The sequence below is a fragment of the Micropterus salmoides genome, unplaced genomic scaffold (genome assembly GCF_014851395.1).
Source record: "Micropterus salmoides isolate LMB-PRFRI ecotype aquatic unplaced genomic scaffold, ASM1485139v1 Ms_hic_scaffold_16, whole genome shotgun sequence".
Taxonomy (NCBI): domain Eukaryota; kingdom Metazoa; phylum Chordata; class Actinopteri; order Centrarchiformes; family Centrarchidae; genus Micropterus; species Micropterus salmoides.
The window spans coordinates 22,009,029-22,028,073 of record NW_024040707.1 but is presented as its reverse complement, the minus strand read 5'-3'; the positions used below and the strand labels follow the sequence as shown (position 1 = coordinate 22,028,073).

At 41.8% G+C, this 19,045-nt stretch overlaps 1 protein-coding gene across 8 annotated transcripts in view; it reads right to left on the bottom strand.

Moving 5' to 3' along the window:
- Positions 1-263: 263 nt before the first annotated feature.
- Positions 264-19,045, bottom strand: part of LOC119905641 (kazrin-like) — a 193,883-nt gene continuing 175,101 nt past the window's right edge. For 4 of the 8 annotated variants that reach the window (XM_038722861.1, XM_038722866.1, XM_038722863.1 and 1 more), the window contains 7 exons: positions 18,322-18,513; positions 8,377-8,513; positions 6,589-6,759; positions 6,070-6,153; positions 4,848-5,037; positions 3,237-3,373; positions 264-2,865 (listed from right to left, as the gene is read on the bottom strand). In XM_038722861.1, the coding sequence (XP_038578789.1) occupies positions 2,695-2,865; positions 3,237-3,373; positions 4,848-5,037; positions 6,070-6,153; positions 6,589-6,759; positions 8,377-8,513; positions 18,322-18,513 (1,082 nt within the window). In that variant the 3' untranslated portion in view covers positions 264-2,694. Of the gene's footprint in view, positions 2,866-3,205; positions 3,374-4,847; positions 5,038-6,069; positions 6,154-6,588; positions 6,760-8,376; positions 8,514-18,321; positions 18,514-19,045 lie in introns of all 8 variants that reach the window. The other 4 variants (XM_038722862.1, XM_038722865.1, XM_038722864.1 and 1 more) reach the window with 4 other exon arrangements.

Genomic DNA, 19,045 nt, shown 5'->3' with positions numbered 1-19,045 from the left:
CTATATCACAGGAAGAAGAGGAAGAAATGCGCTTCCATGTGAATAAGGAGTTAAAATTGTAAAAGAGAGGAAAGGAGGCCATTCGGAAGCTTTTGGGATGCAGTCCTCTCACAGATGGACTTGCAGGGCTGAGGGAGGCTCACGCATATGTTAAAAATGGCAGCCCCCCCAAGCATAAAGGGACGAATCAGGATTAGAGCCATAACACAACACATGAACACACACCCACAAACATTAACAGGGAAAGAGAGGACAGCCACATGGAAATTCAACGTTATTTATTTTATTTTAAAATAATCTTATTTTTCTCATTTAGTTCTTTTGAGCGTAATTTTGTTGCCATGCCTTTAAAAGTTTGCTACTATCCACTTCTAAACATCTCAGGACCTCAAAATGTGAAGTCCTCCACTGAGGCCTACATCTTTGACCTTAAATAAAACTCTTTAATAATAATATTAATTTTATTTCTGTAATGCTATCTCATTTACAAAAAGAAAAATATTTGTGGAAAAAAACAAAAAAGTAAACTCAAAGAGGCCGTGGCTCAAAACATAAAAATCATACAATGTTTTTCATTTGATATGTTTTTTCCCCCAGCAGCAGAGGATCATAAAGGTTGGTTAAATGAAAAACTAAAAATAGCCTAGATGTTCATACATTTCATTCATTAATGAAATAAAACTGGTTGAGCTGTTGTTCTTATACATACTTATTAGTTTTATCTCTGAATTACCTTAGTGATTCACCTCCACATCCAAATGTAGGTTGAGCTAAGGGTTAAATGATAATCCCCTCACCGCTTACACAGACGATCTTTAGACAAGCAGTGCGGTTAAATACAGCTCACAATGTAATCTGTGACTCTGTGGTTTTCAGAAGAAATTGATAAATACCCAGTGTTAGTTTAATATCAGGGAGAGAAAAGATTTCCTGGGGGTGGCAGTGCAGACTCCAGCTCAATCCAATGAAAGGATGAAAATAATCCAATGTCTGTAGTTATTCTTTTGCTTGAATAAATGCTATTAACCTTTGGCACAAAGTTAATTGCCTTTTTCAGCAATGGCCTGAACTCTGCATCTGATTTTTTTTTGCCGAGTTCATGGGGTCATGGCAGAAGGTATGCATTTACTTCAGTTTGATTAGCCTGCTTAAATCTGATTTTTAACCTCCTGAGTTGGCACTTGTTATTGTTATAACAGTTCATTTAATTTCTGCTCCGTGATCAGACCTCTAAATTGAAGTTCTGATTTTCTGTTAAATTACCATCAGTTAAATATCTACTATGTTAGTATAATTGATGTTTATGCTATCACTTATTTTGTGATAATAGCTTTCTTTTTTTAGACTAACGTTTCCCAGAATAATTCTGCTCCCACTAGCCTTGTTTAAGCATTAATAAAATGATAGCTACAAGCCACTGTAGGATCTTACAGAGAGAAAATGGTACAATGCCTCATGAATAAGTGGAATAATTATTTAAACATTTATAGTGTGGTGCTGGATTTTTCTTTGTGTCTGCTGACTTTGCTGACCTTTAATATTTCAAATGTAATTTCGCATGAAGAGCCTTGTAGGTGCAGATTAAAACATTCTATTTTTAGTTTGGGATGTTAAGCTCTTGAACATTCATAAGAACGTTTTCTGAGTAACATTTCAAATGGAGGAAGTCATGAGGAAACATCATGAAATCAGTAACTGACCTCTCTTTTGTTTTTTGTATTCTTTTTTTTTTTTTAAACAGACAGTTTTTCACCCCCTCGACAACATACCCAGAGAAAGACATTTCTGTCCAGTAGGGTTTTGTTCAACATGCATTTGGGGACTGGGACTATGTGCATGCATGTCACACCTTAGGCATGTACCTTCTATCTTAACAGATAGAAAACACATTTCTTACATTTCCTGTTTGGCTTCATGTTGCCGTGGAACAAACTGTTCTGCATTGAAAGTTCATTCCTCGCTTAGCAGCGTCTTTGAAGTCTCATTTCAGCAAACATCAAGGAGTGCGCGGTTTTCTTGGCGGCTGAGGGATGTGCTGTACAACCGAATTAGAGGTGGATTTGAGGAGTCTGCATGTTGCCTACAGGAAACTGTTCTCATCATGGCAGAGTGGAAGGACGGGGGGATGGACCAAGCAAGACAATAAACAGGGAGGAGTTTAAGTTAAAAGGTAGTGAGGAGGGGAGTACATGTCAAAAATAACAAAAGGCATTCAGGACAAGGAGACATTTACACGCACAAAGTGCACATCAACTGTGTTATTTACAAGTACAGCAGTCCTTCAAGTTTCCAGTTGAGTGAAAACAAAAAGTCAAAATGTAGAGAACAATTAAAAGATCCAATAACACAGCCGTTTTGGAGGGCAGATTCAATAGAACTTATCCAAACGGTCGCTGTGTCACACTGTCCACTCTATTTACAGGACTGTACATACATACAGATGCTCGTTAAGGTGTACACTTCAGCGAAGCAAGACGCGCCTCCAGCTTCTCACATGGTCTCTGACCACGGGCGACACACGCATGCACACACTCTCACACACATAAGTATGCTTGCACATGAGACTTGCACTGGCACACACGTTATTATATCTGTACACACACCCATCCTCTCACACACACGCCTCAACACAACGCTCGTCTTCTGATAATTGCCACAAAGGCTCTCCAGGTGGTTCGCTCAGACATGTGTGCTTTACCAGTCTGCATCTTCCTCTATGTAATAATCAGGCGTTGAAGTACCATCAAACAAACCGGGGTCGAGGGATTTGCGCTGCTTGCCCCGCGCGAAGACACGCGACAGGGAGCCCAGCCCCATCTTCTCTTTTTTCTTCTTACGCTTCGCCTCCTCCAGATCTTCTAGGGACTGAAGGGAGAAGGAGAAAGAGAGAGGGAAGAGGAAGATGAGAAGATGGGCAAAGGAACAGAGAGATGCAAGAGCAGAGAAGTCAGTGAAGAAGGGGTGCGGGGTGGGCGACAGAGACCAGCAAAGATAAAGATCACAACACAAAGGGGAAGTGGCCCTTCACATGCCAGGCATGCACTTATTCAACAACTGGTTTTCACATAAATTCAAGTCACAGCTGCAGAGTGAGTACACAACAGACTGCGTGGGGCAAACATGGATTCAGCCAGAACGATGGCGGAGGGAAAAGCAGCGGCCAGGAAGCAGGACAGTCGGCAGTTACTACAAAGGAGGTGATTACTTGGGAGGGTGCGGTGGTGGGCAGCTCTTACATTGCAGAGGGAGTGAGTCCGATGGCGTGGTGAGTTGATGTCGCTGGGCGTGGATGACCGGTCTCCCTCCACCGCCGAGGCGTCAGAGATGATGGAGGGCTGACGCGAGTGGCACGGGCTCACTCGCACGGCAGCCACTAAACGGGACGAAAGGGAAAAGAGAAAAGGCTTGTTTTCTTTGGGGTGTGTTTGGGCACCAAAATTAGTGAATAGGGAAAATCTGATTGTTCTCAACAATTCCACACTTAAATAAAAATATATTTAAAAAGTCCCTGACCAAAAGCCTCAAATTAGTTGCAGCTGCAGTTGCTAGGCAACAGTGAAAACAGCTCAACAGGGGTTGAGCGAGTGTGTGCGCACCGGTGAGACTGATACATACAGTGCAACCAATTGCATAGCAATTTAGGGGTTCGTGACTGTTCACACGTTTTCCCAGTTTTTTTGTCGTTGTGTGCTTCTTCCTCCAGATGTCCCCAATTAGCCAGCAACCCGTTTGAACCCGAGGCTGCCCTTTATCCAAGCTCTAGGAGGATTGAAATCAATCCTACGCTGGCAGAAGCAAGGCCAATTTTGTGTAGAACTTTATTTTTAGGCTGGAAGGTGCCAGTAGTCCAGGTTTGGCTCTTAAGGTTAGAAATGTTTAGTCGTATGTTTTAGGAAGTTTTGGATGAACCTCTCAGGCTGACAGCTTTTGTGTTGTTGGCCCCAGACACTTGGATGACATTTAACTATCACGAAGTGCAGATTCTGAGGGGAGAGATTATGTAACTATAATGTTACCTCCAGTTATTTGACTTAATCACCTAATTTACCACATACTGATGAATCTCTGTCTGCAGACATGTGCAGCAGGAAAAGCATCGCAAAACGTTTATTTAAATTTTCACTCCCCATTTTATGTGAGGATGAGCCGCGATTGGCTCGCTGCACTGCAACACAGGGAAAGACATTTCTATTTTCCAGCCACAGGGAGCAACAAAAGTCAAAGCGGCTGAGCTCTTCAAGGGAAAGCCGCGTTTTTACTGTTACTGTGTTTTGAATTTCAAACGAAAGTCAAAGCTGGTTGATGCTTTGACTTGCAGTTTGCGATGCATTTCAGCTGCCAGTGTACGCCTGTAGGGTGAGCCATGGTTCACATAAGTAGTCACAGAGAATGTCGTTTGTCCTCCTCCGTCTGTGATGTGTGTCTGCACAAGGGAGTTAAATGGTGAACCTAGAGTGTCAAGTGTTGTGAGGGGCCTGAAAAGTAGAAATAGGACCCATAGGATAGGAAACTTTTGTGAAAATACATTTAACTGGACAGATACAGTACTTAACATCCAACTGATCCTCAGCTGCCACCGTCGTCATATACAGAATCAATATTTGTGTGCGGCAAAGACAAATGGAAGCTGTAAAGCCAAAAACGTGTTCACTGTGCATGAAATGTCAAGAACGGAGCGTCATCAGTGGCAAACAATGCGGTCATACTGAGCAGACGGCAGGAGTGAATGTGTGTGAAGCAGGTTTACATGAGCATGCAGAGGGGTAAATTATGGTATGGCACCTTGTGTGAGTCAGTTCATGTACAAGATGAGGGTGTTAACGGTATGTGTGCTCATGTTGGCCTACCTTGTCTGTCAGTGGGATGCCCTGTGTGGACATAGAGGGTCTGCTGACTCTGTCTGATGGCAGCAGTTAGGGGAAGGTCAGCCTGCATCACCCACTCCTGGTTGTTGCCATTGACAACCGTTTCCGTGGGCATGGCCAGAGAGTGACGCTTGGGCACGTCCTTGGTCAGGGTGGCTAGTGACTGTTTGGCCTTGAGAAGGTAGACAGACAGACGCAATCAGACAGAAAGCAAGAAACAACAAGTAACAACTTTGTTTTTGAGTAGGTTGGTGTTTTTATTTATTCATAAGTCATATGTGTGCGCACATCTTAAGTTATGTATCCAGAATCCTACTACTAGTTTCTGAGTGCATGCGGACATGCCAGTTCTTCTCTGTGCTTCACGTGGTTGTTGTCTCATGAAAAATGCAGCAGTATTCATGTTAGTCCTCTGTTGTGCGAAATCTCTCGTTGCCACTCCTGAGAGTGCAGTGGGGGTGGGGGGGGACAGAATATCTGGAGAACTGGTGTTTGCTGCTTTGCTTCCTTTTAGGGGTGGAAGTTAAGCTTTGGTGGGGTGTAACAATGGAGAAACTGGAAATAATGAAGCTTTTTCTATAAGTTTAATGAATATATTAGCTCTGTAGAGGCTGGACACAAAGCACAATTCACAAGCTTTTAGAGCTACTGGAACCTGGGGAGATGTGTTTGTGCTTGTGTTTTTTGTTTTTTTTTCACCCCTTTGTGTGTGTTTTGTGATTAGCCTTGACATGTGGGTGTTTTACAAATGCTTGAAATCTTGTTATTGTGCGAATCTTATCATCATGCCAAGCGACGGCAGGCTGCAAATCAACACCGGCACAATCAGCTTCATTGCAATCATCTCTACCTACCAGCGGTCAAACAATTATCAATCATAGGATTTGACATGCAAAAAAGAACACAATCACAAACCACTGGAGTAATCTAATGATTAGTTGTCAGAATATTGATGTATTTCCCCCCAAGCATTGCCTTGCTCAATTAGACCTAAAACACATTCCGATCAATCACAGAGGGAATCCGTGGGACCACCGATGTTAGGATCACTGGGAGCAGTCAGGGTCGGCTGAGGGTTAGTCAAAAACGTGCAGCTGAAGAATGGCTTTCCAAAACGACAATTAGGTCACAAGTAGGAGAGAGTTCCAGGGAGCGGGAAGGTCAAGAAAGGTAAAAAAAATTTAAGCTGGGGGCCCATCCTTACCGCCATGACCCTAGGAGAGTAGTCCCTGTCCGCAACCCGCTCAAACACCCGGTACTCCATTCTCTGATTGACACAGTTACTCATCTGGTGGGTTGGAGACATGAGGGATGGCTATACTGTACATTCAAAAGCTTTCTGTGTTTGATTATATACAATATACAGACAATAGTGCATAGTGACACTACTGAAACTTAATTTATGCTTTCTTATTTGTGTCTGTACTTTCTGCTATTGTTAATATATTCAACACGTGATGCAAAGTGTTTGAGCCTTGGTAACTGTGCTTTGGTTCAGATCAGTTCTACTGTCCTTCTATCTTTCCATTATTCTGGACTTCATTGGTGACTGTACTTTTGTATTTTACACATAAAAAGCCCAATATCTTAGATACACACAAAGATGCATGCTAAACATGGAGAAAATCACACTTTTCAATGACAAAGAAAGATTTTTTCATTTCAAAAGCATTAAAGGGAGTCTGTCTCTCTGCCTGCCTGGCTATCTTTTAGCCTGCCTCACCATGGCCAGTTCAGCCTCCAGCTCCTTGATGCGATTCTCCTTGAGGTCGAGCTGGGAGCGCAGCATCCCCGTGTGCTCCGTGGCCTCCTTGGTTTGCCGCCGCAGGTCCCACTTTTCTCTCTCCAGCAGGTCCTTCTCTTTGGCCAGCGCCTTCACTGCATCCTCGCTCTCCTAGTAGACACAGAGATCCTGATGAATTGGTTCACATATCAAGCATACCTTTGGAATATAGGTAAAATGAGTCAAACCTGCTAAATAACGGCACAGAACCAAATTTTAAATCAGTGAGGGCAATAATTTTTTCTAGAAAAAGACAAGGGTCTAAATTGTTACTAAACAGCTAATTCAGTCAGGACAACTTTCATCAAAGACTGATATTGCTACATGAAAAGCCATGAGGGAGAGCAGCTCCCCACCCTTCCACATGCCTACGTGGAAAAGCCATAAGGTAGGAAGAGCACCTCCCTGCCCATCCATGTGCATACCTGGAAAGCCTGAGGCAGAGAGCCGCAGTAACGAACACGTTGGACATGTTGAAGTGAAGGTAACTCCAAGCGACTGCAGTATGTGCAACAAAACCTCAAGAGTAAAAGGCAACTTTGTCGATACATCCATTAAACAAGCACAACATGTAGACGGGGTTAATTGATCCGCTCTGAAATGAAAGCTGTCTGTAGTCTAACTGTTAAGGTTAGATGCCATGTAGCTTCAATCTGCATTGTTACCTGCACTGAATCATGTAGACATAGGAGGACAGGAGCTAAGCTGCCTGAACTGCGTCTGTGTGGCTCTATCCGTGCACAGCGACATGACGCCCAGAACGCGGCAGCGCATGTTAGCATGTTTTATTCTATTTGGCCAAATTAATTCCCCAATGCTTCCGATAAGGAGATATGCCCAATTGGCCAATATTAATCGGATTGGTAATTATTGTGCATCCCTATCAGATACAGCCTGAAAGGTAGAGCTGGGGTGGCGGTGGGTTATGAGCTTTGCATAGGAAGCAGCGAGGATGGGCAGGTAGGCTACGGTAGCTTAAATAGGCACCTTGTCTGGAATTTGCCAATGAATGCTAAGAGCGGAATCAGCTGAGCTGTCAGCTGATGTGCTGCTGAGGATGCTGCTGGAATGAGCGGAGTTTGGCTTTGTTGTCTGGCTGAACAAACGCTATGCTTGATTTGCGATTGACTACTATAATCCTACTGTATACTACTATAGTTGTCCTGAGATGACATTAAAGCTTAAACAGTGCCTTTGCTTGACTGACTAAAGCAACACAGCTGTCTTAAACCTGCTGTTTATGTAACATCCCAGATATCCCTGTGCTTTTGCTGTCTGAGCATGAAAAGCAATACATGTTTCCTAGGCTATACAAATAAAATTTACTTGACTTGAACATCTAACCAATTGATACCAAGAGAAACTTCTCACTTATAGAAACATAAACATCCTCACGGTCCCTTAAATTACATGTGCAGACAGTGTTGAACAATTCATTTTTCTTTACACTTGAGTAGATAAGTACACTGCACACCTCCATAAAATATTCCTATACAGCATTAACACTAACATTTTAAAGACTAATTCAGAGAAACAACACAAGGTCTCACGCATTTACAAAACCATTTCAGAGAAAAAAACTAATTTTATTTGGTTGTGTTGTTAGATACATAAACTACGTCTGCCTAACACGCATATGTGCATCCAACCAGCAAACCTACAAAAGAAGAGACTCTTATTATGGAGGTTTCTGTGTGACTATATTTGGCCGGAACATGGGTGCCATACTTTTCTGTGCTGCTCATAGTTGCGTATGAAGTCGCGGAGCTGCTCCTCCCGGCTCTCCAGTGTGGCATAAAGCTGCTGCATCTGGTTCACCAGGTCTGCTTTCTCTGCCTTCAGGCGCTTACGGTCCGACTTCATGGCTGTAAAGAAGGACGAGAGACAGAGACAGAAAGAGACACAGAGAGAGACAGAGAGGGGGAAGAGACCAGCAAGATTTGGTTGTAGGTGTGTTGGTGTGTGTACATGTATGCCAGCAAAAGTGCAATTGTTGTTTGTGAAATAGAATACATTTACATGTAAAGGAGAAAATAAAAATGAGGTTTAATAACTTATTGGTGGTGGGTTATATCATATAGATTGTGTTTTGAACAGAGTTTACACCATAACTGAGAGAAAGAAAACATGTTACAGAATGTGTGTCTATTGTCACAGATAAAATGTTTTGTAGTGATGCACTATTTAACTAAGTTATGAAGCATTTTAAGTAAAAACGTTAAATGCACCTGCTGCTGCCAGTCTAATGTGGCGTGACTGCGTGTTGATGAAGGGGTGAATCACACATGAACCCTCCTGTCAGACTCCTCTCTGCTGCAGGATTTGCTACAGGCTGGGTCTCTCTTTTCATCTATCTCTCTGCCACACACTCTGTCTAATCCTCTGGTACCTCACCCACGCATCATGATAAAGAATGTGGTTCAGTGTGGTGATTCAGAGAAGCTCTAATTTTCTCAAAGACAACATCTTTTTTCTCTCTCCTCTGCATCTGCCTCCTCTCCTGCTTTCTCTTGATTTTCTCCACCTCTTGCAATGCAAAGCTGTTTTCCAGACATCTGCTTAAAGCTGAGTTTCCCTCCAGCTATCTTTCCTAAGTGATAATGTATGCTTTTTTTTTACATTTAATGTATTCTCACTGTGGCTGTCCACCTTTGTCTTCTCCACTTTGACATCTATTTGAAAGCACAGCAGCCCTGACTGTTCATCACATGTTCTCTGTGTTCTTCTTGATGCTTGTTATCATGTGTTCACCTTTCTTTTTCTTCCCTCTCTTTTTCCCCTCTGAGCCAGCTGTGTGTCATTAATTAACTTATATCACAGCCTTGTTAATTGCTTGACATTCACAAGTTGCGTCTAGGGAGCATGCTCAGGCAAGTGGAATGGAAGTGTTTTACAAGGGCATATTCACCCTCTCGTTTTCCTCCTCCCTTATTTTTTCCTCCTGTCACCCATTCATATCTGTTCCTTTCACCCATTCTGCAGAGGTGCAATCCCCAAGCAAAAGGGATATAAAAGCCAAACTAGCCGGCATAGGGAAGACAAGAAACATCCCTCATTGGCCAAGAGCAACAGGAAACCTCCCAGCACCTGCCTTAGGATGTGAAATCAAAGCTGTCTTTGAGATGAGCCAAAAAACGCTGCTGCTGCCTCACATCCTGCACCTGTGACCGTTTGGCAACATCGACCCTCCTGGTGTCGGAGACAAGAAAGCACTCACTGTGACTCTCAGTAAAAGGGTCTATTCACATTCCCAAATCATGTTAGCACTGTTACTTACCATTTATGAACACTATAATGAACAAAGATGGTCCTGGAGCTCACTGCAGTTACCTTACACTAAAGAAAGTAGGTGAGATGGGGAAGCACTAGCATGTCTCTTTCTGCTCATGGCCGTATTGATGACTACATACTCTGTGGCTCAGTCCAAGCCTCCAAGTATTATTACCCGATAAAACAAGGGGGGGGCCACCTGGGAACCATACAGAGCTGAAGCTAATGTGTGTTGGAGCTGTAGGAGGAGGAAGACACGGAGAAGAAGCTATTGGAGAGGCGTCAATTTAATAGTCTTTCATGGAGAAATTATATCTGTGAAAGCATCCTCTTTCTTGCCATGAATATATATCTTGCATTCCTCTATGTCTAAATTGTGCATAAGTGGTTGTCTTTGTGCAAAGCTGTGTGTGCCTCCATGTAAATTCAGATGCTAAAACCTACTCCAGCCTGCATAAGAAGAAGGACAGATCAAGACTCACATTCACTATAAAAAGTCATAGCCACTGTTCCAACAGCCCAATGTTAAAAACAAAAACACCTGCCTGTATAACACTCTCCTGACACATTCTCTAAAGTATGCATAAGTGTTTTTTAGCTCATCACATGAAGGCTCTTCTTCTATTAAAGCCCTTATGCTGTAAAGTAGTTTAATGTGAGCATCTACCACTGTAGTGGGCTACAAGCCTTTGTTTGCTGGGCTCTTCTATGACGCTTTGCGACTGGAGGGCTTAGATTGCCTGCAATGAGTCGGCCAACTCATTAGCTACTAAACAGGAACACTGGACTCCTCAGGGAGTTCCTACTGGCTGGAGCCAGTCCTCTATCAAAAATAACAAAGGAATAGTTCGAAACTTTGCTTTCTTTCTGAGAGTTAGATGAGAAGATTGACATCCCTGAGAGTTGTATGATAAATTAGAAGCTAAAGCCAGCAGCAGGCTAATTCAGCATAGCAAAAAATTGGAAACACGAGTCTCACTGGAGATGAGGACTTTACTGCGGCCAGACAAGAATGTTTTAAACAAACATGGTATAACATGTTAATTAGTAAGCTTTAGAGCTGCTGGTAGGTGGGCTATCTGTTTCCCTATGCTTCCAGAACAGTTTTAAATTACATTCAAATTCATTTAGTTTTGATGCCTCAGTCAAGCAAATAACAAGCTAGTTTCATATATTGTTATCACATTTTATTTGAGCTAATGCGTGGGGATGTGATGCGTTGCTTGTAAACACGGTATGGAAAATACAACACTATTTATTAAGTAAATCTTTCAGTGTACAGCTTATGTCACATAAAATAAGTCATATTTCTTTTAATTCATCCACAGCCATGTTAAGTGAGTGGACTATGTATAGCCTAAATTAATGTTTAAACACAAGTGGAAGGCATTTGTATTGCATTGAAATTATGTACCTGGGTCATCCTGTATGTCTTGCATATATGTGTCCCCCTCCACCACCTTCACTACTCAGGAGGGATGAGCCTTACAGCAGATGGGTTATGAAGGGGGTTGAGCTCCGGTGTCCCCTTTCCTCTGGCGCACGGGCATAGCGTGTGTGTGCATGTTTTACCCACCAAACAACATAATTTTTCTTGCTTCAATCTCACCAAAAAGAATGTCTCTTAACAAAGTATAAAATAGTTTGGCAGGGTTGTATGGGCTAGGAGAAAATTGTTGAGTTACCTTCATCCCTCGTTTCATTTGTCTCGGTTTCCCCCCATATACTGCATAAACTGTAGATATACCATAGATAAAGGATTAATGATTTGATGTATGGTGGTCAGGATAGCAAGGGATAGAGAACAGGGGAAGATGGCGAACTGTTTACTCATTGAGCAGCTGTATTTTTTTTAAAACTTATACTTGGGTTGAGCATTTGTCTGATTTAGTTTAATTATTTTGTCAGGTTTTTTTGAAGTTGTGAGTCTACCATTTGCCATTCTGCTTCCTCTTAGTAGAAGGATTAGGGTATGTCCCAGTCACTGTTTTGTGATTGCCTTCCCCTCTCTGATACATGAATGGACACCAGAAGATGGTTATAGGTCGATTACACTGCACGAGGAGAAATTTCTTGGAGTTTTTTCCTGCTGTGAAAACATGCCACCCAAGGAATCCCTTTTGTAAGTGACATGAATTCAAGCTGACCAGAGCGGCGGTTGTTTGTGAAGAAGATGCTACAAAGTGTTTACAGCTACCTTTCAAGGCTACGGGGGGGGGGGGGGGGGGGGGCATTGTTGGACACTCAAAGGATGTTTTTAGTGGACTGTCTATTTAAAACACTGAATAAACAGCAAAAATGTGTATATTACATGTAAGTAATAAAATAAGTCTAGGGATAATCAAGTGACAAATGTTATTCAGCTATCTGGTAATCCTTGATTGTAAAGAGACAAAATCAACCTCAGCCATCTCGTTCACTGCAGTTCCTACCTATCACTGTGTTACGCTTTTCACATCCCACTCACACTGCTTGTCTGGTTAAATAACAACCTGCATTATCTGATGTGCCCCTTCGATTATGTTACAAATATAACAAGACCCCACCTAACTAATTTCTGCATGGACACACAAATGACACCAGAGTATGACAGCAATACAGGGAAAGCATAGAATATGCAGTTTTTCAATGAATTAAATACTGCATTTTAGCTAAGACTGCTATCCAAGCAAGTTCAATTTACCTTCCACACAGGATCACAAAGATAGGCTCACCCCTTCAGAAAATGATGTTCTTGAAATCACTTCACACTGACACTACTCCATACAACTCCAGTCCTAAAGAGAAGGTGCAGGCTTTTAGTCGGCTCTTAACATAATTATTTGGGGAGAGAACAAAAGAGACATCGGCTCATTGGAGGGAGTCCAGTTTTCACGGTTTGGGATTTTCAATCTGCTGAATAATGAAGTAGGAGCCTCAGAGCCGCACAGTGTGCTCACTTCCTCGGTAAAAACAAACTAAGGGGTTCTATGACGATAAATGCATTGGCACCGTGTAACAGTCCTTACTGTAGAGCTAGTATCAGACTTCTTTGCAGACACGGTGATACTAATTACAGTGAATTAATGTTTTATTATGAATTTCAAACCTCAGTTTGTCATTAGCATTTGGTTTATGCCCAGCTTATATTTTATATGTTATCCATTAAATATAGATCAACCATTGCTGACTAATCGGTGATCTGGAGGTGTGTGTGTGTGTGTGTGTCTGTGTGTGTGTGAATGATAGTGTGTGCAAACTATTTAAACAGCAGAACTGAGACATCAGGGAATCAAGGGCAGAATCATACTTTGATCTCATAACAGCACCTCATTACTCACCTCTCTGTCTTCGCTGGATCAAAAACAAAATTAACAAGCGCTGTAAAAGGCTGAGACTAATTGTTCAGATGCAAGCCATGTTAACACCACTTTAACAGCTGAGTGCAAAGTGTAGGTCAGCTGCGACAGAGATTCTGATACAATGGTACTGGTACAATGTCTAACTGAGGTATACCCGATAACCACGAGGGGCTGCTCGGATCCAGACACGTGTTCTCACTCAAGACCGATTTGAATAGAGTGAGGTGCAAATTGAGAGAGCAAAACTGTCCTCATTACCTGTTACGATGAATGCAAAACCAGACCAGCCCACAATGAAATTAGCTGGTTTCCAAAATTTAATTGGAGTGTCAAAAAAAGAAAAAGAAAAGCCTTCATTGTTTAAAAATAAAAGACATCACTAAAACCGCTGCAATTACTTTAATGTTATCAGGTTAAGTGGCCTGATGAGATTGAGTGTGTGTGCGTGTCTCTCTGTGTGTGTGTTGATTTTGAAATGCCTGGTGAAGGAAGAGGGCTTGTAGTCAAGGACAGAGCTGCTTTCTGAGTACGGTGTAGCGTGAAATGACACTAAACAGAGCAGGCACACTGTGCTTTGATGATACATAGCCGTCTGCTGCTTTCATTTGAGCTCTGGATTGACTGGGAGTCCCTTAGTGACGGTAATTAGCCAAAGCGTAAATAGCTAATTAAAAACAACAGAGAGGGCCAGCTATACTTTGAAAATTCATTAAACACAACTTTGATGACAACGTCCAAATAAGAGTTGGGTAAACCTATAAACACCTTTCGACAGTCTAACTGCATTAGCCATTGTTCTCTCATATTTCCTTCACTTTAGGCTTTGGAGACTGCCTACCAGTTTCAGTTCATCATCAGTTGTGTACTTTAAGGTAGGGGGGATGAAATGACTCCAAGCAGCAGCTATTGGGTTGGATCGAGTGCCCACGGGCCTCATAACAAAACCTGCAATTGTGAGAGGTTGGCAATTACCCACGATTACAATTATAGTCCTCACAGGCTAATGTCTGGCACACAGTGGGAGTGAGCTCAGGTCTTAACATTGAAACTGTGTGGGCATCACATCAAACAAAAGCAGTGGGTGGGGGGGAGACACACGAAGAGACAGCGAGGGAGAAAATGAAGAATAACTGGAGAGAAAACAGACTGAAAATCAGTGCTCCTATCTGCGTTCTCCATTTTGTATTCATAGGCACCAGAAAATCTGCATGTAATTTAGCTGACTGAGGTAGGAGTGGCAACACAGTTTCTGTGAACCATTCCCAAAGTAAACAGGTATTATCTCAAGTGGCAGAGAGCAAAGGAGGGGATGAGGCATTTGGTTCGCACCACTTCATCACTCCAGCCTTTCGCTTTTTTCATCCAAAGCAGAACTACAGGAAAAAAAAGAAATAAAAACTAAAAAAACACAAAGCTACTCTGCTTCACAATAATTGTTGGTAGCACTTCAATAAAAACCCCCAGGGCGCTTACGTTCTCCAAACATTGCTCTCATTCTTCGAGGAAAACACTTTGCCAGAGCATCTGGTGGGATGTTCACAATATGCCAGCCTTGTGAAAACTGTGGGAAATCAAATAGAGTCGACATCTTGCCTCCAATCAATTGGCAGCATACAAAAATTGCTGTAGTTAATGAGGTATTCTCAAGAACATTTGGCCTATGTTTTTTCCACTTTAAACCCCAACTACTAATGAGGTTTTTTTTTGTTTGTTTTTTCCTGTATCACAAACCCTTCAAACACAAAAAGTAACCAGACAAATAATGTTGAGTGCTTCAGGAACATATAGGTAACTAACTAACAGCTATCTGGTTTTCCAGGAGTGACCCAGTATTAACAAGGCTCGGACTTGAGCTGGGTCACAGCTGATGTGGTCCTGAGAAGCCCACCATTAGATGTTCCGACCCTGCAAATGCGGTGAACCTAAAGCTACTCAATGTAATCCTGACACCAAAAGGCTGAGTAATTTATTGCAAAACATAGGGAATTTTATCTTTCAAGTAGTTCAAATGTCCTTTAATAGTAACAGCAAGACAATTAAACCAAAATGTAATGTCCTCTTTCACATGAGTAAACAAATGTATCAAACTTACTAAATGAGATATACTAAAGGCTTCAGTATGCTTCAAATCAAGTGCTTGTTGGATTGTTAAACAGCATCTGAAACCCCCATTCAAAGTGAATCAGAGGGGAGGCGATTTTCCAAAACAGATAATACAACAATCACAACCACTCAGCAGTTAGCCAAGTGTACAGAGGTGTTAAAGTAAACTGTAAATATTTCTGCAGACAAAGCCAAAATTCATTTGATGCTACCCACCAAAGAGCAAAAACCTAGTTAATACTGTTGCTGGCCTTTCATAAGATGTCTAAAAGATGGTTTTAAAATCAGGGGCAACTGAACTAGTTCGATGATGCTTGAAGATGTTTCGCCTCTCATCCGAGAGGCTTCTTCAGTTCTGCCTTTCATAGCTGTCTTAAAAAACAGAATATTTGGAAGTTGGAGTCTGAGCAAGCCACAGTGTCAGTGTATGAAGATGAAGGTGTGTGACAACCCTGAACTAAGAAAAGAGCTGGGAACCAGCTACTATTGTACCGGCCAGGTCGTATGGAAAACTACAATAAGAAAATATAAATTATTCAGAAATTCTAATTCAACTTCTGCTCTTTTGTTAATATAAAATAGCTTTAAGAGCAAAAATATCTACGGTGTCAACAGCCAGTTTCCTGTTGTCTTCCCACACACCCCATCTTAATTGCAGACCAGATCCACCTTGCTTAATGTTTCTGGACCTTGTAAGCAAACCAACATCCCCCTTTATAAAGCTTTCATTAGCTGCTGATTCCTGTCAGTGCCTGCTGGGCTTGGTAGGCTTTGCCCTTCATTAACAGGCCTGAGTCATACAAATGACTGTATGAGCCTGTGTGCAGCCCAACATCCAGCTGAAGAAGAGATAAGTATTTGTTTGATGTGTGCTCTATTCTGCTCTGCCCCAGCCCATTTTGTTTTTGTTCAATTCTTCCAAAAAGCGTAGGCTGCGAGTGTCAAGTGAAATGTCGCAGCAACAAAATCCCCTGACAGCGTGTCATGTGTTTGTCTGATACCAAATGGTGGTTTTGTGCACTGCCTCATTCCATGGGCGATAATTCTTTGAAAAGAAGGATTCACTGCCACGCTGATGACATCTCTGCTTGATGCCCTGCAATCCACTGTGCACTGCCTTGCAGAAATTGTTCATTACTTTACCTTGTGCAAAGTCTCTATGAAGGCAATTTGTCAGTGAATTCCCATTTCGCATACACTCAAAACAGATAACCAAATACTGTGGTTGTTGATTAGTAACAGACAGGAATCTGTACCATACATCAGTACTTCATCAGTTCTGAATAGATAATTATCAAGTGTTGAGGCACTCTTTAATGTGCTCTCTTTTTTGTGGTAACCTGCAATCATAAGGTTAATGTATATGTAATCACACTTAAACATTAAAACAAGTCTTTCATAGTAGCAAAGACGATAACATTTCCTTTTCATTAAACTATTATCTGTGTCACATAATGAAACCTGATTCTAGTAAGGTAGCAGGTAGAAAAGCACTAATTTTCAGCATGAAAACAGCGTGTAAACACAAAAGACATTATTAATTCACAGAGCTGTTTGTAATTATTTTGGGGCAAGTACAGGTCAAGTCTCAAATCATTAGAGATAAGTCCAAGTCAGGTAATAAATCTTCATACGAAAATTGCAAGCCAAGACACAGTCCCTAAATGCTGACCATTTTAATAATACATTAGTCTTTCATTTATCTGTTAATAGCGTTTCGTTCTATGTAATTGAGACAAAGTCCTTCAATGTGCTCCTCTCATAATTAAATATTCAAAGTGGGCTGGACTTGCCCGTAACTGTCATTAATATTTGTTCATTGTTCATAGATTTGTTGTAATTTTTTGTAAAGTCTAACTCAAGTCCACAGCTCTGGTGTGAAAAAGAGCTTCTGAGGTAGAAAATGTAATTTACCCCCAAAAAATTATAAAACATTGAGCTGAAAGGTAGTCTAATATACATAACATACATAACATGCTAAGATATTTTCTCATCTTTAACCTCAGAATGCAGCATTGTTCTAATGATAGAGTGGCGTTTCTACAGTACATTGTGCTGTGTGTACATCAGGATATGTGAGCAGTGAGTGGGAACGGAGCGACGGCGTAGAACGGCTATTTTTGAAAAGTCAAAGCGTCACTGTCCTCTCTCACCCCCAAAACACCACTCTATCTCTGACGCGGAACACATGCTAATGGGCCAAAAGGCAGCTAATGGGCAGCATTAACCACATTGTTACAGACACTTGTATTAACATTATGTTGACACAAAAAAATGCACTGGGGTTCAAGCCTTATGGAGAAAAAGAGAGCGGGTTTTCTCTCAGCATGAATTGGGAGAGGCAAAAAGAAAATCGATAGGAGCTCTGAACAAAAAGATTAAAGAATGTTTCGAGCAGGAAGTGAGTTTTGCGGCAGCTTCACTCTGCTTTCCATACATCCAATTTTTACAGGGCACCTAGTTTCGTTGTGTTCATCAAATAAAGGCTTTCTAAAGTATGGTGGATATCGTTTTTCCTTGACCATTGTGAATTGCAGTATGAATTGTAACAAACTACTAGTTGTTTTAGTGTTGATCATGTCAATCAACACAACAAAATGTTTTCTGGAACAGCATGTAAAAATCAACAGGACATGTTAAAAAATTGTCATTCGCTATGGTCAACCAGGATGGACAACAAATGTGGGGAGAGAGAGAAGAATGAAAGACAAAATATGAAATGCAACAAAGGTCCCCATGCGGCCTGAATCAAACCAGACACATTGCAGCAGCAAGCCACAAAAACTACTTCAAATACTTAATTAAAATGAAATCTAATTTATTTTATTCCATTAAAACACTGTAAACATTATCCGCTACCACTGGCTTGCTTGCAGCATTATTGTCCATATTTTATATTCACAATGATGTTAGTGTTTCAAATAACACACAGCTTCTTGTTTACTGGCGGGGTCCTCACCTTGCAGAGCCTCCTTGGCTCGGTCCAGCTCCTGCTCCTTCTGGGCCAGCTGCACGCGGAGCTCGGTGGCAGAGAGCACGTCGGCCGAACAGCCTCCCTGGGTCTCCTCCAGGTCCTTACTCAACATGTCCTTCATCTGCCGCAGCAGGTGCACCTCCTCCTGGAGCTGGGCCACCTCCTCACGCAGCAGGACTACAACACACAGAGAGGAAATGGAGCTTTAGCAAGCTGACAGCAAAACAGGCCCAATATATTCTTAGCAAAAATGTGCACAGTGTTGATTTAGCCAGACTTAACAGTTAATTTTTAAGCCAAAGTAAAAAAGGCAAGCCCAGCAGCGAGAGATGGGTCATAAGCGTACCAGATCCAGTCTCACAGAGGTGCGTTAGCTTTGAATAGCTACATGACTGCAAATATGGTTTGATATGAAAAATCGACTTAACATCACCATTAAAGGTTATGGTTTAATTTGCAATTGAGATAACTGCAATGCCAAATTACTGTCATTAATGAGCATCACAGGGGTAGGTGGGGTCCAGCGGTAGAGACAAGACATTGATATTATTATGAAATTCATCTTTGCAGCTTCCTATCGAACCTGCTGTGACAGTGGGATTATAAGAAAAGGAGAGAGTTGTATCCATTTAACATTCAGTGGCCGGTGCTGTAAAGAGTTCCTTCCCGGCGTTGTCACAAAGAAGTAAACAATAAAATGAAAACAGTG